We start from the raw sequence: 22,204 nt of genomic DNA on the forward strand, positions 1-22,204 counted from the left end.
AACAAAAGAAAAATAATAAGCAGATAAAGTCGACATTGTCCAAACAAAAAAACTTGGGGGCTAAAGATACTATAAGAAAGCATAAAAATGACTCACAGCAGAATGGGAGAAAAGAGTTGTAAATAATATATCCAATAAGAATCTGGTATTTAGAATATAAAAGGAAATCACAACCCTGCAACAAAAAGAGAAACCAACCAAGTAAATACTGAGCAGAGAAATCTGACAATGGACCTCTCCAAAGGACACAGATACATAAGCCAGATGCAAAATGATGATTATTTCATGGTCCTTTTATTCCTATTTTATTGAGTCATAATTGGACCATAAAATTATATACACTTAAAGTCCACAGGCTAATGAGTATATGTATCTAATCATTATATCCTTGTATATAAACGTGTATACATGTACATATATACATATATATATAAAATGATGACTACAATAAGTTTAGTTAATATCCATCATCTCACACGGTTAGATTCTTTTTCTTGAGATGAGAATTTGGAGTGGGATGGGAGAGTTTGGACCAAATCCAGTTGTTCTCAGGGGTCAATCCTGGTGGTGCCTTGGGGACCGTATGCAGTGCTCCAGGTTGATTGGGGGTCGGCTGCCTGCAAGGCAAACACCTGCTCTCCATTATGGTCCCAAAATGAGAATATTTTAAAGAAAAAAATTAGCAACTTTGAAATACATAGGACAATAGTTATTACATATCTATTGTTAACTACATTCACCATGCTCTATGTTACATCCTCGGGATATGTTTACTGTATAATTGAAAGTTTGCGCCTTTTGACCATTTTCACCCTTTGTCCCTACTCACCACCCTGATTTATACATGTCCTGTACGATTGATAAGAACTGTCTGTGATGGGTAACTATAGATGCAGAGAGTAGACTAGTGCTGGCCAGCAGCTACATAGTAGGGTGGGCACGTGCCTGTGAAGGGCTAGGGGATATCTCGCTGAGATGATGGAATGTTCTGGAATTAGATCATGATTTTGCTTGCTCATCACTGCATATATAGCACAATTTAATTCAACTTCAAAAATGATAAAATGTGGACTTTAGGTGCTATAAATTTTTTCCTCAATCAAAACAAAGAACAAAATACTTGCGAAGCTTCTCAAAGTGTCAGTCAAAGTCCTCATAAACGTCCTACAAGGAATCTCTCCCCCTGCCGCCAACTATTCACCTCACCCACCCGGCCAGCCACAATGATGTTCCCACATGTGATGAACATCACAGTTCCTGATGCTCCCATACCACCATGAACATTACTGCCTCAGGACCTTGGCATGCACTGTCTGCCTGGACCCTCTTTCCCCATAGCTAAGACCTGACTGTTGACTGCCTACCAGGTTCCACTCAACCATCACTTTATTTCTGAAGCTCTTCCTAACTTTATCTCACTCTACATGGCCTAGTCTACTCCCCTTACCTTCTTCATTCTTTCCCAACCACTTATCACCATCGGGGAGATTACAAATTTATGTGTTTACAGTTGTTATCATCTACCACACTCAAGAGAACATAAGTTCCTTGAGGGCAGGGCGTTGTTTTCATTCAGTTTTGTGACTACAGTGCCTAGAGTGAGGTGTGAAACTTGCTAGGCAATGAGGGAATCCGTGTTGAATGAATGAATACAGCAATAAAATGCCTATCGTTTGTTATAATCCTAGAGTGAATATAAAGCCACATAGACATCAATATCAGCTCTAAAGAGGGAAGTAATTTTTTAGCATGCATATCTGGTTTAAACATTAATACACAAGAAGATTATCCCTTGACATGATGAAAAATATTTGTTCTTCCAGAAGACATCATGCCTTACAAATAGCATCCTTATTAAAGTCAAGACAAGACAAGAATGTCTGCTTCTACCACTATGTTTAAATGCAACCATAGAATGTTCAGGGCATAAAGTAATTATAATAGTAACAACTTTTCGGCACTGTTCTAGGCCCTAGGTTCTAGCTATATGTGTATTTGTTATCTGAAAACTCAAAAATTCAGGCAATAGGAGTATGCCTCCATTATCAGTACACAGAATAATAGCTTGCTTGAGGTCTCCCAGCTGGTAAGCATCTGAGAATTAAGACCTGGGAAGTCATTCTTTTCAAGTAACTCTGCATTATCACCTCAATGAAAACTTGTACAGATAAAAATGCTGTAACACTGGGAAACAGCAAGTTTATTCTTAGTCCTTCCTAGCTAAACAGCCCTAAGGAACCAAGAGAAGAAAAGAAACTGGAAGTCCTAAGAATTCAACACGGCTACTCAACTTTCCAACAGCGCTCTCCCGGCATCAACTGCTTTACCAACATCACAGAAAACAGATGCTGTTCCCCAGCCAATAATACATGTAGATGTCTTGAAAATAAACAGCTTGACATGGAAGATCTATATGAGGAAAAGAACCAAAGTTGACTGTGGAACCACAAGAAATTTTGAATGCAGAGATGGACTGTGTCCAGGAAAGGAGAGACTCGGGAGCAGGAGATGCCAAATGTCTCCCAGATTAAATCTACAGTCGCTGGAATTTAAATGAAACAGCAACAGCATTATAAGGAGCTTGCAGAAAAGGTAGATTGTTGAAAATAAAGATCTGGTGAGAATAGAAAGCAGAACTGCATAAAATTATCTTATAAAGGAATAACAGACCAAGGGGCTGCCAATTTCAGAATAGGCAAATTAATGGAACAATTTGCTTTTTTTAATTCACAAACAATTTAAAGTCAATTTTCTAATGCCCTGGCTATGTTTCGTTTGTGACTACTGAGGCTTTGAAATGGCTTGTGCCACTATGGAAGTGACAAACTCAGCTGATTGCTTTTTGCCTTTTAAAATGTGATTTTCAGGGAATGAGCAATAATATAGCAGTTAGGGCACCTGCCTTGCACGTGGCCAACTTGAGTTTGATCTCCAGCATCCTATATAGTTCCCAAGTTCACCAGAGTAATTCCTGAGTGCAGATCCAGGAGCTAGCACCAAGCACTACTGGGTGTGGCCCCCAAACCAAAAATTATGTGGCTATCAGAAAATTTTTAAAAATCACATGTTGTTCAGATCTTATTTTTGTTATACAGAAATAATCTAAAGTACATATGAAATATGGTATGTTATCTTCTCTTTTTTCCTGTATGTCATTTTCTACAGCTGAAAAAAACGAACGTGTTTTTTAAATGCTTTGGGAAAATATATATTAATTGAATGCTAGAATAATTAGTGAATAACTGAGGGGCTAGGAGAAAGCAAGGTCTGTCATTTGTGCATTCGGAATTAGTCCCGGCAGGGTTTGAGGGGGCCATATGTGGTACTGAGGATCAAACCTGGATCAGCAAGTACCCTACATGCTGTACTATTGCTCTGGCCCCAGGTTTGACATTTCAAGTCATGTGCTGAGATTCCAGCTAAACTGAAGTAATGAAAGTACCAGAGGAAAATGTAAGTGAATATTTACAAAAATTTCTCAGGATGAGAAGCACTTACCAAGTGTAAAATCGAAAGTAAAAAATGTGTCTGACAAAATTTGGCTAGATGAAATATTAAAGTTTCCAATGTTATGGAACACAAAATGAATGACATAGAAAACAAAATGAATATCACATGAAACAGGGAGAGGAATCTGCAACCATGTCACCAAGGACAGATGTGCTCACTTTGTAAAGGACTCTACTTCCGCCTCACATATAATCAGTCAGAAAAAGAACAGTCCCGTAGGAAAATGTGCCAGTAACATCAATGGCCAATTTATAAAAAGAGAAACAGAAATGAGAAAGATTCTTGGTTAAAAAGAAATTGAATCTTAGTAGTAATCAAAGAAATGCAAATTAATACAGCAATTGCCAAGGAAGGCTCCAAAAAGAATGGTATACCAAGTTGGCAGCAAGTGCCGTCAAAGGCTGCGATGAAGCTCTGAATGAGTGTGATCTTTCTGGAGGACAATCTGGCAGCATGCACAATAGGTTTGGAAATGTGCATGCACTATTTCCAGGAATCTATCCCCTAAAATAATCAGAGATGTACAAGTGTGAGGTCTACTGCATTGTTTGTGATCAGAAGAACTGGCAGTTGTCTCCATGTTCAATATGGCAGCCTCCCTGAGTGATGACGGCAGATCTATGGGGTAGAATCTTCTCAATAACTATTGGGAGTTGGGGAGAAAAACAATAGAGAATGTCTATCTGCCTCTATTCCCATCCCATATTCCTTAAAATAGCAAAGACTTTTTTTAAAAACTGAATCATTGTGAGATACACAATTACAGAGTTGTTTGTGATTGGGTATAAATCATATAATTCCAACACCCATCCCTTCATCAGCGCACATTTCCCACCACCAGTGTCCCCAGTTTCCCTCCCATCACCCCCACCCACCCCAGTCTGCCTCTATGACCAGTACTTTTCTTCTCTCTCTCTCTCTCTCTCTCTCTCACTCTCTCATGTTTTCCTCTCTCTCTCTCTCATTTTCTCTTACTCTCAGTCTCTCTCACTATCTCACTCCCTCTCTCTCATTCTCTCACTCTCCTGTCTCACTCTCTCTCCTCTCTCTTACTCTCTCTCACTCTCTCCTTCACTCTCTCACTCTTTTTTTTTCTCTTTCCTTTTGGGCATTATGGTTTCAGTACAGGAACTGAAAGGTTATCATGTTTATCCCTTTTCTTACTTCCAACTCAATTCTTGGCCAGAGTGATCATTTTCCAGCTATCACTGTAAATGTGGACTTCTCTTTCCTAACTGCCCCCTAAAGGCCCCAGGGACTGGCCAGGGACTCCCCACCGCAGACTCTGGCAGTCTCCCTGCCCACCTCATCATCTCTCGAGAAGGCCCAGGGTCCCTTCCGAATCCTGTGGGGTGCAACTTCAGGGCGCCGCCAGCTCCTGCCTCTTCTTGGGGTGTGGGGTTTCCTGCACATACCTTTCTGTCCCACCACCTGGGGCAGGCAGCAGAGAGACAGTCCTGCCTCTTTCTCTTATACCAGATAGAGAGGCACTTGCAAATCTCTGCAGGACCCCCCAGAGAGCAGTCAAGGCCAGGGATTGTGCAGGGCAGCCACAATCTCAAAGACAGGGACCCCCACCACGCACCCACCCGGCAGCAATACTTGACGGGGAAGGGGGCAGTCAGTGCACGGCCCTGCACTGTGCAAGCAGTGGGCACCTGGGGGCCCGAGGGTTGGGGACACACAGCCATCGCCACCCCTGGTCCTGCCTAGGGAAGGAGGGGAGGAAGAAAGAGAGTGAGCTGAGACAGACCTGTCAGGGGGCCAGGATGTGCTCCACGGCCAGGACCCTGAGAGTATTCTTCCTGCCTGGGGAGGCAGGGGAGCCCTGGAGTGATGGGTTGAGATCCTCTACTGTAGGAAGTCCTCCTCCCCATGTTCTAACCATAACAATAAGCTGTGACTTTAGATGAAGGGCTTCCTGGGGGGGAGGGGCAGATGGGGGCTCAGCAGGTGGGGGAGCCTTCCCAGGCCGGAGGGTGGAAAGGGGAGGTGCTTTGAAGAGGAAGAGCACAGATGGCGACCTTTGGGGAGAGCTAGCGCCTCCACGGGGTCCCAGTGAGGGGGTGTCTGGTAGGGAAAGGTCGAGCCCAGAGGCCAGGCACCCCCACTCCCTCCCCAGAGCACTGAGGACTAGAGTGTGGTCCAGGAGCATCCTTGGAGGAAGGGGAGAGGAAGAGGAAGCGGGGTGGGAAGTGAACCACAGGGCCGGGCTCCGGAATGGAACGGGGTGGGTGGAGGGTGTCCAGAGACTAGTCAGACAACAGCAGCCCCTGCCCAGCACCTCCTCCTCGGAGCCAGGCTGGCTCTCAGCACTTTGGATCCTCACCGCGCGGCCAAGAGTCAGATCCTCTTATCGCCCACCCCCTCCCCCCGCAGAGGGTCTGTGGAGAGAGGCAGTGTCAGGGTAGGGGACCAGATGGCCCCAATCTCTCCCCCGAAAGGCTCTGAGTGCCAGAGACCTTGGCCCAACCCCCTGGTTCCACAGAGAAAACAGGCCTGCAGACAGCGAGTTCATCCAAGGGGACTCAGCTGGCGAGCTGCAGCAGGGAACAGGGGACCCCCATGGACAGCTTGGCAAGGCCAGAGTAGAAGCAGAGGCCAGGAACAACGGGGCAGGAGGTCCAAGTACCCCTACTGCCACCTGCTGGTCCCCCAAGGCGCCCCTCCTGGCCACCATCTCACCCAAACTCTGCTTCCATCCTGAACCTGCAAACACCCACGAGGATGTCACTCAGTCCCCTGGTCACACATGCCCCGCGCCTCTGCAGTGCCAGCCCTCCTCCGCTGTGACGCCCCCCTTCCAACTTCCTCTCCCCACACCCTGCCTCAAGCTTCTTGAGACTTCTTCTGAGCCCACCAGCCCCCTTGCTGGCCCCACCGACCACCCTCTCAGCAGCACCCATGGCTCATCATCATGGCGTCACTTTTGTCATTTACCCAGAGGATGTCCAAGGCCTTTCTCCACCTGCTCCTCCAGTCGGCTACACAGCACCAGGCAGGGCCCTCCCCTCCACGGCCACGCAGACTGAGTGCCAGCAGCACCAGGGGACATTATCCCCACCCTGAATGCCTGACTCTGAGCCAAGGGGGAAGGGGGGAGGGCGTGAAAACCCTCTGCAGAACTTGCAAAGCTTCTAAGTCTGGGGTCCTGCAATGCCACCACTCTGGGAGGGTGGGGAGGCTGCAACCTGGCCACTGGCTGGCAGTTGGCGGCCTTCGCCGGCTGATTCTAAATCGTGCCCTAGCTGTACAGAGGCCAGCTAGTCAGCTGGGTCAAGAGACAAACAGCAGATCCGGGCTCCAGGCGAGAACCTCGGAAGCCAAGGCAGAGGGGAAAGACGGCAGACACGCCACAAATGAGCCAGAACAAAAAATTCTATTTCTAGGACGTTTCCAGAAAAGGCAAAACTACAGCAACAGCAGATGAAGCTGGGCCCGGGGGCGGGTCTTGAGGACACACGGCAGCCAGGGAAGTTTGGGACGATGCATGTCTTTAAAACGGGGTGCGGGAGGGGCGGGGAGGACTGTGTCACAGTGCAAATTTGCTAAAAATAACCGCACCAGCAAAGGAAACACGGGGTGGGGGAGGCGGTGAAAAAGTGTACCCCAATAAAACTATGGGAGAAGGAGGGTGGTAGCCAACCTAGGGGATTTCAAGCTTCCTTTTTTAGAGGAAATAAAAATTCAAAGGTCTAAAGTACACGCAGTGGCCTGTAGCCATAGGACAAGGGGTAAGACGCTTGCCTTGCACATGGCCACGCTGGGTCGATCCCTGGCACCCCTTATGGTCCTCTGAGCCCCACCAGGAGGGATCTCTGAGCACAGTGCCAGACATAAGCCCTAAGCACCACAGGTGTGGCCCAAGATACTAAAATAATTTCGTCAGAATGACAGGGACAGACACAGAATGATCTCTCATATGTGGGACTTCAAGATGCAGAGTGAGGCTGCAACAAAGATCCAAAGGCGAGGCCAGACATCGTACAGAGGGCAGGGAATGTGCTTTGCACGCAGCTGACCCAGGTTCGATCCCCAGCATCCCAGCACGGAGCACCTCCAGGAGTAATTCCTGAGAGCAGAAACGGGAGCAAATGCCAAGCAGCAATGGGTGAGGCCCCAAGGCCGAAAACCAAACCAGACCAAACCGAAAACGCAGGAGCAAAAAACCCACAAAAGCCAAACGAAGCAAAACAAAAACAAAACAAAGGCAACACAACAGAGGAACTGACACAGTTGTGCTAGGAGGTAAGAGGGGTGACGGGTGAGGAGGGGGAAAGGGTGGAGTCCCTGGGGGAGGGGGAGGAGTATACTGGTGATGGGGGTGGTGCTGTTCTTATGTTCGTGAGAAGCCACTAGTAACAGTATTATAAACAACAACAACAACAACCCTCAAACAATTAAAAGCAAAACACAAATAAATAAAAAATAAAGAATAAAGTCCATGCATTGTATGATATAGGGGCCCCGAGTTTGATCCCCAGCACCTCATGGTCCCCAAGCCAGGAGCACTGAACAAAGAGCCGGGAAGAGCTCTTATCTCCCCTTCCCTGCACTGCTGGGGGTAGCCTAAAGCTCAGAAAGAAACAAAAAGGAGAAAAACCATTTCCCCAGTGCTTCTAAGAGGCAGCCAGTAGAGACTGCGACACCAGACACAGGGGGCCATGTCCACTCCCCCAACCCGCCCTATGTGGCACAGGCTGGGCCCAGCACCCCGCCACAGAAGAGGGCATTCTATTCATTTAGGGGGGCTGCCAGGCAGTGCTCAGGAGGGCCCCTCTGGGTAACTCAGCCAACCAGGCAACAGTTCAATCCTAGGGTCCGAGGATGCTGGGGCGCCAGGCTCTGGGAACCATGTCATGCTGGGGCTTGAAACTGGCTTGGCCAGGCTTGCGTCTCATCCCTCCCTCCACCGCCCCCCAAATCCCTCTCCGGCCCCTGGGTGAGCGGCACACATTCCAAGAGTGGGTTCCCGGAGTCAGTGTCATAAAAGTGGCCATTTAATGAGCACTTACATGGGGATCTTTCCTTTAGCCCACAGGTTCCAATGCTTAGTTAGCCTACCAGCCCACCCCCCTTCCCCACTTAAAAATAGCCGTCCCATGGGACAATAATAGTTGGAAACAAGCATTCTGGACAAGAACTGAGTGCTGAAAGGAGGTAAAGAGACAGACCTGATAACCTTTCAGTACCTGTATGGCAAACCATAATGCCCAGAAAGACAGAGACAGACAGAGACGGAGAGATAGAAATGAGGGAGGGAGAGAGAGAGAGAGAGAGAGAGAGAGAGAGAGAGAGAGAGAGAGAGACAGAAACAGAGGGACAGAGAGGGAGACAGACAGACAGACAGACAGAGGCAGAGAGACAGAGACAGAAGGAGAGGGAGGCAGGGAGGGAGGGAGGGAGGGAGGGAGGGAGACGCTGGTGGTGAGAAATGTCCAGACGGGTGTTGGAACATTGTATGAAGGAAACCCACTCATGAACAACTTTGTAACTGTGAGAAAAATACATAAATATAAGTGAACTTAAACAAAATAAATAGTGGTCCTGGAAATCTACTTTCATTAAAGGAACAAACAGAAAGTCTCCTCCCCCAACACCTCTACCTCCACAACTGAAGGTAAAGTTAGAGTACCCCGACTCCAGGGCTTCCGGGGCAGAGATAGAAGCAGGACCTCAGATAAACACAAGCAGTAGCCTGGGGACAGTGACTGCTGGGCCATCAGGCCACACAGCCACTTCTGGTCCCAGGGGCCCTGACGCTCCCTCTGCAGGGCCCGGGACTCTGCGGAGCGCTGGTGCCCTGGTGTGGTGGGCATACACCAGTGAAAACTGCCCCCGGCTCCCCATCTGATACCCCGTCCAGCACCCTCTTTCCCAACAGAAGTGCTGGACACTGCAGATCGACCCACTCCAGAAAGGGATCCAGTTTCCTCTACACCCTGGCCGGAGCCCAGGGCCTGGACACCAGTGATGCAGATGCCCAGACTCTGAGAGAGGCGCCAGAGCCGCTGGGCCCAGAGGCATCAGCCAGGCAGAGAGACTCCAGCACAGTGGACTGGCCAGCACCAGTCTGTCCCTAGGACAGAGACAGCCGCCACCCTGGCCTCCACCCCACTCACAGCTGGGGGAGGTGCCGCCTGTGGGCATAGCAGTGCAGGAAGACAGAACCTGCAGTCCGTTTGTCCGTCCATCCATCTGCAGGCTACCCAGCTGCTTCTGCCCCCTGCAAGCTGCCCTGGAGTCCTCTCTGGGATGTCATGACCCCTCCCCAGCATGCGGTGCGAATCTGTGTGGGCTAGCAGGTACCCCACTAGACCTCCAGGGGGTGCTGGTTCCACTTCAGGCTGGACATAAGTGGAGGTGAACCCCAGAGTGCCTGACTTTGTGTGAACGGCCTCTCAACTTCAGCAGTCTCTGGATGCCCCCGCCCCCCACCAAAGCTCGCCTTTTCCTGCTCAGAGGCCTGTTTCCCCGGCGAGACATCGACAGGTTGGGGAGGTGTCTCCAAACACTCTCACTCCAGCACTCATAGCCAAAGACTTGCAGACTTTGTCCCTGACTCAGAACCGAACCCTAATGACAGCATCACAAGCCTATAGCCTAGTGCCCCCCACATCCTGCCACGCACCTGTAGAGCAGATTTGGCTAAACACCTCTTTTCGGAAAAAGTATCACTCAGTGACACCCCCCCCAAAGAAATTGACCTTCATGAAGCAAACAGAGAGTCCCCAGTTTTACCCAAGTTGACTACTGCCCCACCCCCCATGGTAGCATCCACTTTGGAAAACTCTGGTGTAGAACATGGTCACTGCGTCAGCCTGTGTCCCTATATCCCTAAGGCATCCTCCTACTCAGCATCTTCCCTGGAACAGGGAAGCAGAGTATGAAGGGTGAGGATGAAGATGGGGAGAACGTGCTCTCATTCAATCACTAGACAGTGTGGCCCACACATCTCTGCCTTCTAAAGGCCTCCGTGTAGAACTTTATCATTTACAGAGGCTGGAGAAATAGCACCGCAGGTAGGGCTCTTGCCTGGCACATGGGTAACCCGGGTTTGATCTCCAGCACCATATATGGTCCCTGGGGCCCACAAGGAGTGATCCCTGACCAGAGAACCAGGAGTAAGGCCTGAGCACTGCTGGGTGGTCATCAATCACCCCATTCCCCCAAAACAAGCAAAACAAAACAAAACAAAAAAACAACCGAACATGATAGTTTACAAAACAAATATCCACAGCACATGTGGAAGAAGAAAAGACTCCAGGGGTAGCCCCAGTGAGAAACGAGACAGAGTGGGAAGTCTCTTAAGACCGTTGTTAGCATCCTCTGTAAGGTCTATGGGGATAGGAAATTTCTAATATCTCTGTTAGGATTAGAAACTGGAGTCGCTTTTCTGAAGGTCCACTTGTCTCCATATTTTACATGATCCCCCCAAAAAAAAACTCCCCTTCCAGAAAGATGCTGGCAGAAAGATCTAAACGTTATAAATATCTACAGCACCTGGTTCAATACGCTGCCATCTCTGCATCTGACAGAACGCCACAGCCCATTCATAAGGAGGAGCCCCCCCACCCCCAATCACTTCTGGGATCTGCTGCAAACAAGAAGAATAAAATGCGAGTCATCTGGGATGAAGCAGAATACAGTGAAAAACTTCGGAGCTGATGAACACCAAACAGAAAACAGAGCTTCACTTGGAAGAGAAAACGGAATCTCAGGAACCTTGGATAAAATAGCCTTCTTCCTGGTCACAGTATAGATACAAACATAGATATGGAATGGATGTATACACATAAAGAGATACTTCAAAAAGAGAGATACCACGTATGCCCTATATTTGTGAACCCTTAAAACAAACATGAATTTAGCATCCCCCCACACTCCAAGGACCTGGGCTGTTTGTTTCCAAGCAAGCCTCTACCCCAAATCCCTCTTCACAGGGGAGATGCTCTTGGGAGCATCTCTACCATCCCTAAGCATCGGGAGCGAGAAGCACCAGCTTCCCAGGGAAGGGAGGGACTTATTTGTGGCTTGGCCCAGGACAGAAGGAAAGGGAAGCGTTGGCTTCTGAGTGGGCGAGTGTGGAGGTTCTTCTGGCCTCTTGGATCAAACAGCTTTGGTCCTACTCACAAAAGCACACCTGCAGCCCCCCGCCTCTCTGAGCGGCCCCTGGCCTTCAGCCACCTACCTCAGAGAAGCGTTGCACGTCCTGTGTCAGGGTACCCACTCGCTTCCACCGGAAGTACTTCAGCAGCTTCAGGATGGCCGGGTTCACGGCGTTATCCGAGGGCACCGTCCGGAAGAAGTAAGGGTACTTTTTCTTATCCGCTAGCACAGGTGTGGTGGCAGCAAAGGAAAGCTGGGACACACAAAATAAAAGAAAAAAAAAGACTTTTACCAGGGGGTCCCTTAGCCCTTCCCAAACAATGCAGAGACCCTTAGTGCTGACTCTCAACTCAAGCACAAGGGGTGAGATGTTTGTAATGAGTTTTCTTGATGGTATTATTATCACCTATCACTACTTGGTGGTATTATCATGTCTTATCGCTGGGGAGATGTTTTGAAATGCATGATATGGAGAAAGCCCAGTAATCCACCCTTCTCCAAAAACTACCATTAATGCTGTAGTATCTGTGTCCCTCCATCCACTTTCCCAAAAATGTGCTTTAAACAAACAAACAAAAAAAGATTCTTAAGATTGTTCTACGGTTGAAATTTCTCCCGAACCCTTAACTCTATCCTATAAGCATTTAACCATCCTATAAAAAATACCTTGTAAGCATTTTAATAGCACACAATATTCTAACATAATGGGTGGGTGCATTTGATGTGTTTTCAATTTCACTTTATAATTACATCATTGTATAAACATCTGTGCACAGTACTATGCCCATCACCTCCCCACCCACACACACATATACACACACACATTTCGGGCTATGTCCATAGCACAGTCTGTGAATTAATAGTTCTGGGTGAACAGGATATGGTTTGAGGGGGAGAAGAGGCAGTACATGGTGAAGGAATATGACAACACCAGTTTGATCCCCAGCGTCATATCATTCCTAAACAGGGCCAAATACAGTTCTGGAGGGCCCAGATCCCCGCTGGGGTGGCTCAGGTACCCCTGGAACCTCAGGGCTGAGTAGCACTGAACCCCTGAGCTGTCTCATTGAACTGATGACCAGGTTGACCTAGAACCACTGAGAGAGACCCCAGGTGTTCTGAGTACCATGTGCCACACCACCAAAAAAATAATAAGGCTTAGTTTAAACACTGGTGCTTATTTCCAAAAAGAATTCCATCAATTTCTACACCCACTAGCGTGGCATCCTTATGGGGCTGGTTTCATCGCATTCTTGTCCACTCAGGGAAATTAAAGTTCTCTATGTAATTGTTAGTGATTGATCATCAAAATCATACTGTGCTCATTGGCTCCAGAGGAGGGTACCGCTTCTTCCATGTGGTCATAAGTCGTAGTCTCTCCTATCTGGGAAACTTTTTATGTGCCTTATTATTTTTTGTTTGCTTAATACTTTTCTCCTTGAGCGTGTCTAAGACTTCTTATATGTTTGAACATTCAAACTCAGGCTGCCACCGTGACTACAAAATATCCCAGTTTGTTCACATTTGCATTTGCGTGTGTGTTTTCAGTTACACTCAGGAGTCAAATCTGTCCCCCTGTCCAGTTATTAGTTCTCATCTTTCTTTTATTTATTTTTCCCCTTTTTTGGTTTTTAATTGAATCTCTGTGAGACACAAAGGTTTTGTGACTGGGTTTCAGTCATACAATGTTACAACACCCTCCCTCCACTAGTGTGCATTTCCCACCACCAATCTACCCCCATATCCGTCCTGCCATGCCCCCTCCTGCCTCTACAGCAGGCACTTTTCTTCTCTCTCTCTCTCTCTCTCTCATGGAAAGGCCATCATGTTTGGTCCTTTACCCACTTTCAGCGCACATCTCCCATCCGGAGCGATCCCTTCCAACCATCATTGTCATAGTGGTCCTTTCTCTATCCCTTCTCCCCCAGCTCATGAGACAGGCTTCCAACCATGAACCATTTGTCTTGACCCTTGTTTCTACTGTTCTTGAGTGTTAGTTTCATACTATGTTTATATATATATATATATATATATATATATATATATATGGGCTGGAGCGATAGCACAGCGGGTAGGGCGTTCGCCTTACACGCGGCCAACATGGCCGACCCGAGTTCGATTCCTCCGCCCCTCTCGGAGAGCCCGGCAAGCTACCGAGAGTATTCGATATGCCAGACACAGTAACAACAAAGTCTCCAATGGAGACGTTACTGGGCCCGCTCGAGCAAATCGACGATCAACGGGAGGGCCTTTATATATATATATATATATATATATATATATATATCCCCCAAACGAATGCAGTCATTCTATGTCTATGTCTGCCCTTCTTTTTCTTTTAGGTGCAGTAAGTTGCCAGACTGTACTTTTATGATCTGTCCCACAAAGCCCAGCCTGAATGGCACCCCCAGGAGGGACCCCCTGTCCTTCCACCTCAGCCTGGCAGGTGGCTGGCAAACTTCCTGATCTTTAAAGGCAGCTTGGTGCTGGGGAAACGGGACCTCAGAGCTCTAATCTGCATTTATCTGAGGGGTTGAGCAGTTCTTCCCAAGCTTCCGTGTGATTTGCAGTGCTCTGTTCCTCCCCTTGGCCCGGGCTTCAATGTGCCTCACAGTCTTTTTCCGATTCCCTGGTAGGATTCATCTCAGCACTGAAGGACACTGGTCCTGAGTGGTACGTTAACTCCCTCACATTGCCCCAGTTTGTAATTTTTTTATGTTTCAGATGGTGTCTTTTCCAATGTTAAAAAGTTATTTTATACTTCTTTGACTTTGCTTTTGTTTGGGGGCCAAGGTTTACTCCTGGCTCTGTGCTCGGGGATCACTCCTTAGCAGGGCTTGGGAGACCATGTGAGGTTCTAAGGAGAGAAGCTGGATTGGCCACATGCAAAGCAAGTGCCTGACCCACTGTACTATCTCTTTGGTTCTCAAAAGTGATTTTATTCTTGTTGTGGGAGCCACACTCAGCAGTGCTGGGACGGGGGAGAGGCATGTGCTCCTAGCAGTGCTCAGGGGACCATTTGGTGCTGGGAATTGAACTCCTCCGACAGGAAAATCATGTGCTCAGTCCGTGACGCTATCTCTCTGGCCCTAAACACAGTTCTTATTTAAAGTGTGGTTGAATTTAAAATGTGGTTTTCTTCTTTTCTGTCTTCAGGTTTTCTGTCACAATGAGAGAAGCCTTCCTCCTCCCCCAAACTTCTGAGATTATTTTAAAAAAAAGTTCTTCTTGATTTCTTCCAGGTTATCTGTCATCTCTCGCTTCCTCAGTTCCTTTCTTTCTTCCTTCTTTGGTTTCACTTTGATCCCTGGTCCAGATAGGGCGAGGCTGAATGTCATGCCCGTTTGGCACACCCTGGCCAGTGCCAACAGCTGCTCCAAAATGAACCCAACTCAGAGTTCAACTTCAGTCTCCAGAGAATGAACATCATGGTACCCTGGGCCCTCAGCTAGGTGTGTTCCACTGTTCCCCCCTCCAACACCTGAGAAAGGAGCACCCTTCCCCCCCAAAACTTGGGGAGTGTCCCTTTTTCTGCCTGCTCAGAAGGCAGACAGCCACCATTGGAACCCCAGGGTGTCCTGTCTCCTCTCAGGATTCCAGTAGATTCCACCTGCTAGAACCACGGCAAGAACCCATCTGCACAGCCTGGGTGGCAACGCCCAGCTCTCAGGCTGCTTAGGGGTACTTAAATACTGTGGATAGGCCATGATGGGACAGAAGGGACAGTCCTCAGACGTCCCCAGTCTGCCTGTACTGTATGGCCCCGAAATGGTATCAAATATCCAAATGGCTCCTGGCAGAAAACAGTGGTCCCCAGCTCTCACCTCTGGGAGCCAATTTCAAGCTCCCTCCTGACTGAGAACATGAGACTTCTCACCAGAGCTGAGGGTGAAACAGCTGTTACCTTTCAGTTCTAGGTGGCTGGAATGTGACTCAGTGCAGAATGCAAGGTCACATGTGTGAGACCCTGGGTTCAATACACACACACACACACACACACACACACACACTGTATAACTTATACAAAAGACAAATGGCTGGAATGAAGCACCTCTAGAAAGAGATAAGGAAAAGAATATTTAGTATATCCCATTTGTTTATTTTTGCTTCTGTTTGTTTAGCCAATGACAATGAATCATTGAAGAGGCTTCTAGAATCAATGTCATGAAGGATACTGCCTGTGTGTTTCTCATTTGCCTGTATGATTTATGGTTATCAAGGTCTTTAATACATTTTCAATTGATTTTTGTTCATGGTGTGAGATAGGGGTCTGAGGGTTTTTTGTTTTTGTTTTTGTTTTTTAACATGTAGCTGACCAGTTTTCCCAACTCCATTTGTTGAAGAGGCTTTGTTTGTTCCATTTCATACTCTTAACTCTTTTATCAAAGATTAGTTGATCATGCTCTCAGGCATACGGAAGTATGTGTCTCAAAGCTCTCAATTCTATTCCACTGGTCTGAGACTCAGTCCTTATTCCAGTACCACACTGACTGGATTACTGAAGCTTCTGTTTTACAAGAGAAATGATGACCAGAATAAAAAAAGACACCAACAGACTAGGAGAAATTATCTGCCGACCATTCATCTGACAAAGGGTTAATATGCAAGATATATAAAGCACTTGTAAAACTAAATAAGAAATAAAAATAATTAATGCCATCAAAAAAGAGGAGACAAACAAACTTGCTCAAAGAAGATAATCAGGGAGTCAACACGATATGAAACAAGTCTCTGTGTCAATTAACATCTGGGAAACGCAAGTAAAAACAACAATTAATATCATTTCACAGCAGTAAGACTTGCACACATCACAAAGAACAATAACACCAATGTTGGAACGGATGGGAGGGGGAAAAACCTTTATCAACTGCTGGTGGGAATGTTGACTAGTTCAGCCCTTTCGGGAAACAACATGGACACACTTCTCAAAAAAAAAAAAAAACCAATTAAGCTGACCCAGAAAATCCACTTATTGGCATCTACTTCAAAACCCAAAAAAAAAATATTCAGAAAAAACATTTGCACTCCTATGTTCACTGCAGCACCATTCACAAAAGATAAAAATAACATGAGTATCCAAGAACAGATGACTAGATAAAGAAACTATGATACAGAGACACAATGGAACACTACTAAGTTATTTGCAAAGATGAAACCATGCAACTTGCCACTAGATGGATGGAACTGGAGGGTATCAAGTGAGCAAAGTCAGCCAGAAAGAAAGGAACATATACAGGATGATGTCTCCCCTATGTGGGATACAAAGAAGTACAGAATGGGAGTAACACCATCAAAGGCAAGAGAACTAGGAACAGTCTACAGAAGCGAGTTTTCCATGGTGGGGGACAAGAGGATGGTAATTGAGGTGGAGAACCCCGAGACAATGGTGGAGGGAACAGACACTCTGACGGGGGTGGGGCGGTTGTCTCCATGAAACCCTCTCAAGAACAATATTGTGGATCAGAGTGCCAAATAAAGAGAAAAAGCCTAACAACTGATGAAAATGGCAAAAATATTGGGATGGTGGTAGGAACAAGCAGAGAGGGTCTTTGATAGGTGGATGATTTTAGAACTTGGGGGCTTGGGGGGTATACTTAATTCCTATAGAGATAATTCAGTTCAATTCCTGATATTTCATATTTAAGTAAGTGATTGGTCCATTTAAAAAGGAGGAACATTAACAAATATGAATGCAATTCTGGGAATACCTTACAGAGAAAAATCTCCCAGCTGGTCCTGGCAAGAGCAACCCCCAGCAGCACTGTCAGTCATGAAAGAGCTTTATGGGCAGCGGGTAGACCCCAGAGCAGGGCAGATGGTGGGGGTGCAAATGGACCATTACTGCATGAGACCACAGAGGGACTTCATGCTATCCCCAAACCTCTGAAAACTGCACACAGAACTTGGGCATATGTGTAGCCACGCACAGACACAGATGCTTTTCCAAAAAGTCTCCCTCTGATTCACAGATACCCACCAGGCAGCAAGGTCGAAGTACTTAAGGATCTACAGCAAGCACAAGAAATAGAAGCTGTCCTATAGCCCCTCCAATCTGGTGTTCATGACGCTTCTCTCAAGATGAAAACAATACTTCAAACGTCCACTGGCCACCAGTCTAAAGAGTGATTTGAAAAATCAAGGAGTACCTATCTCAGGACCAAGGATGGTCTCATCACCTCAAATGCTTATCTAATACAATTTGGAAAATATTGGTATTCTGATGTGATTTCTGAATCACACTCTGGTTGATACTTTACCATTATTGTCCCATTAGTTCCAGGTCCACAATTAATTGTTGCTTGAACAACTTCATATGTTTGCCCTGTAGGTAATTACAGTGGTTACTGTTCAGTGAATAAATGGCCCATTGTGTTTACAATGGGCTCGGAGTACAATACATGCCCCAGGTCTAAATCATGTTGGGTGCAAAATATTAACCGCCACTGACATTTTCTGCTCCATTTGAGATAATGCACACTTTGATTAGATTGCTTTGCCTCACTGTTCTTCAGCTCTGGCTTCCTAAAACTTCCTTCCTTGGGCAGACTTCAGGATCCTGGCTGATCCTTAGAACTAGAGGGACCCAAAAAAGCATCCAGCTCTGGGGTTCATTGTGCAGGACAAAGGACTCCAATCAAATGATTAAATCACTTGGCACTTGGGGAGATTAAAAAAAAAATTTTTTTGATGACTTGGCACTACTCTGAGTCAGACCATTAGACAGAGACCCCATGCATCCATATTATTTAAAACTTCCCAGGCCATCTGGATACCCAGCAAGGGTTGAGAAATGGCAGAGCCTTTCCCTGTGCCCAGTTTGAATAAGCAGAAGGAGGTTCAGCAAAGGGGAGGTAAAAAGGAATCCACTATAGCCAAGAAGGCAGAAACATATTGGACTCTGGCCTCCAGGAGCCTGATGCCCGTGCTATCTCTTCCCCTGCCGACTGTCCACCTTCCTCTGTCTCACCAGACTTCCTACTCTGACCACAGCCCCCAGCCCTGGACCGCGGAGCTGAGGGGCACTAAGACCTCACTCACAACCTTCTTGGGCTTCCTGCCTTATTTCAAGAACTCGTGCTCAATTTCTAAACAGGCAGTGATTGAGGCTTCAGGTCAATCCCTCAGCAGGGATTTATTTCAGAGAGCACATCTGGACTCATTTTACAGACTTGTTCTATGGTTTGGCTTTATTGCATTGTTTTGAGAATGGGGTGGTTAGCGTTGCTTTAGGAACTTAACAGGTTTTCATTTTAGCTCATCACAATCAGTTTTTGTCAAAGTTCCATAATAGCTAGAAAAGTGCACAGAGTCTCTAAGATAGAAAATTCTTTATCAATCTTTTATGCATCAGAGATAAGCAAATGAACTCATTGTTATTACAGGCTTGGTGTTTTTGTAGTTAATATCAAAGACTGGGGGAGTCTGACAAATTTTTTTCTGCAATCACTGACAATTTCCCCATGGATTTCAGTAGTTTTTGCTTTTATATGCTTAAGTTTTATGCTATTTTAAGTATAAATGTTCATTATAATTCTTTTATTTTTTCAACAATGAAAGACAATAATTAGCTACTATAAGTGGCAGGAACTTAATAAATTATCATTGAGTAGATTTAGTAGTAAATGGTTATCAGGTAAAATAAACACCTTTAGGGCTGGAGCGATAGCACAGCGAGTAAGGCGTTTGCCTTGCACGCAGCCAACATGGCCAACACAGGTTTGATTCCCAGCATCCCATACGGTCCCCCGAGCACCGCCAGGAGCAATTCCTGAGTGCATGAGCCAGGAGTAACCCCTGAGCATCACTGGGTGTGATCCCCCCCAAAAAGAAAAAAATAAATAAATAAACACCTTTATCATTTTACTGACCTTTGTTTTATACTAACTTGATATTAACAGTGAGTTAGTATCTCTCATATTAATATTAAAGCCCTTTACTTGTGGTTACCTTTATCTGCCATAGCCCTAACCCTCTTTTTTATCTAAATTCTATTAAAATTGTTCACAAGCATATTTCTTGAAGAGAGGAGATGGATTTTTAAAACCATGTTGATTCTGTACTAAATACTTAGTACAGCAGGTATTGTATTTACTATTTTGCTGCTATCTTGTTTTCAAATGCTTTTAGTTTCCATTTGTTCTTCTTGGTATCCAAACTATATACCTACCACACCTCTCCATTCTAGATACACTGATCTGGTTTTATGGTTCTAACCTGCTTGCTTATATTTTAATATTCTTTAAAAATGCAAAGAATCAGTCACATGCTAAGGATAACTCTCCTTTACCTAGCCACACAGTAAAAATCTGGGGCAATTTGTTCAATTGTAGGATTCTGGTTTCTTCTTCCTGGTACCTGGGCACTGTATGTATTTATTCTTAGAACTCAAAACATTTGCCAAGAGAGATGTGGATGCGGAACTCTTGATTTTACCTGGGGCACAGGTAGTCCTTTATCCTTCACAATCTAGTCTTTCAATTCACAATAAATTTCTATAGGTGGATATGTAGGTGAGTGGGCGGATGGATGGTTAGATGGAGAGAAACATAAAAAAGAGATATACCATACATGGCATTTTTATGGATCTGATATGCAACAATGTTTATTGTATATAGCTTTTGGTCATGTTATGTTGGATTACAGTTCTAAGAATTTTAGACTTAACTTTGGTTTGTCCTTGCTCCTCCTGCAGGGACCTTAGGGGCCTCAATGAGCATCTCAATGTTCCCATAAGGCACACCCAATTCCATCAGGCACTCCTAATCCTCTGTGTTTATCTTTAACCTCTCTTTTGTGCTCTTCTTCCCCTATCTGTTAATCACTTATATCCCCAAATCAGACACTGTGACTTGTAAAGTCAAATTCTTCTGAGGGTTCTGGGTTTTGTATGTGTAAGTGAAATATTGCTTTTCTCTTTCCTTTATGTTTTTTGCATAGTTTATTTTGGAGAAATATCCTCTTTGTATAGACACAGAAAGACAGGTAATGCTATGCTTTTGTAACATGGGAGTTAACTGACTCCAAATAATATTTTACTCCTGGGAATCCAAAATATTTACTTGACTTAAGCCGCAGTTGCTCTTACTTCCTAACACCCCCAAAAGGTGGGTCCCAGCGAGGGATCTGGATGGACCCAGAGCAAGCTGCAAGCTACCCTGGCATCAAAAAGGGAACAAGCCAAGCACCGTAAGTATAATAAGTTAAGAACATGGTCATGGAACAAACTCTGTCACGACCCAAAAGAAGTAACTGAATAAGGACCCTGCCTAGATTAGGAAAGACTAACCTGGCATGAGAAGTGTAGTCTGGGATATAAAGCAAGATGTCGCCAGGAAAAGAGCCACCCTTTAAGCTTAATATATCTCTTACTGTTTCCACACAAAATGACTAGATATATTATTAAGAAGTAAATTTAAGATGACTGTTTAAATGGATTACTAGCTAAGGAAAGGGGAAAGCAATATGCCCTGAGATGGAATTACGCCTGTGGGCGGATCTCCTTGCAGGAATCTAGGGAGCTGAGCACTTAGATGAGATTTTGTCCTTGAGTTAATCTCCTGGAAGAACTTCCCCTGACGGGAGGGCTTTACATCTGCTCTTTGTTATGATAACATTCAACCACACCTATGTGTAATTGCTACCCCCACCCTTCATGATTTCTCTATAACTAACACTGTGAGACTTGAATAAACGGCCACTGACTAGCAACCAGCAGATGTGAGTCTATCTCTGCCATTGCAGAGTATGTGCATATTCAGCCCCACTCATTTCTAATAAAGCAGATGCACCCACTATAGTCCTGGCTGCTGGGCACCAGGGTTCTCACTTCTTCACATCCTGATCTTAGAGAACATCTTAATTTTTTCGCTGTTCTTTTAGAGATAAAGCGGCATTCCATTATTGTTCTACTTGGCCCTGCTGTGGCTGCAAGGTGGCAGGCATGGCAGAATACAAACAAGTTGGTACTCAGGCTCTTTGTGAATTTGCTGGTGTGATTTCCAACCGCCTACATTTTATGTTTCATGATCCCGAGCTCTGATTGTGTTATTGACATTTTCCATTTCCTAGGAATTTCTCATATATAATTGTAGGCTATTTCATGAAGACTGTGTTCTTTTCTGCCTGAGATAGAGGATGCATCTTTCTAAAGTTTTCCTCTTTATCCGGCAATCAATCATCTTCTGAGACGGACTCTTTTTCTGCCTGAGATAGAGGATGCATCTTTCTAAAGTTTTCCTCTTTATCCAGCAATCAATCATCTTCTGAGACGGACTCTTCCTCAGCCACTGCTCGGTACTTATTGTGTGCCTCTTGCTGTGCTATTTTCAAAGGCTAAATGATAAGCGTCTTCAATGGACTCATCTGCTGGCACAAGAGAGGTCTTTCATGACATAATTTGTCAAAAGACACATTCTATGCATTCCCCTTGTTTTCAATCTATTTATAGCAATAGCACAGCGGGTAGGATGTTTGCCTTCAACGTGGCTGACCCAGGTTCGATTCCTCTGTCCCTCTCGGAGAGCCCGGCAAGCTACCAAGAGTATCCCGCCTGCACGGCAGAGCCTGGCAAGTTCCCCATAACATA

At 45.8% G+C, this 22,204-nt stretch overlaps 1 protein-coding gene across 1 annotated transcript in view; it reads right to left on the reverse strand.

Annotated features, from left to right (window-relative positions):
* The window catches only part of GABBR2 (gamma-aminobutyric acid type B receptor subunit 2), a 352,729-nt gene that overhangs the window by 188,359 nt on the left and 142,166 nt on the right, over positions 1-22,204 (reverse strand). Inside the window, exon 3 of the mRNA XM_056117153.1 lies at positions 11,702-11,872. Within this exon, the coding sequence (XP_055973128.1) occupies positions 11,702-11,872 (171 nt within the window). The remainder of the gene's footprint in view (positions 1-11,701; positions 11,873-22,204) is intronic.

This window comes from Sorex fumeus, unplaced genomic scaffold, assembly GCF_029834395.1.
Source record: "Sorex fumeus unplaced genomic scaffold, SorFum_2.1 ptg000034l, whole genome shotgun sequence".
NCBI lineage: Eukaryota > Metazoa > Chordata > Mammalia > Eulipotyphla > Soricidae > Sorex > Sorex fumeus.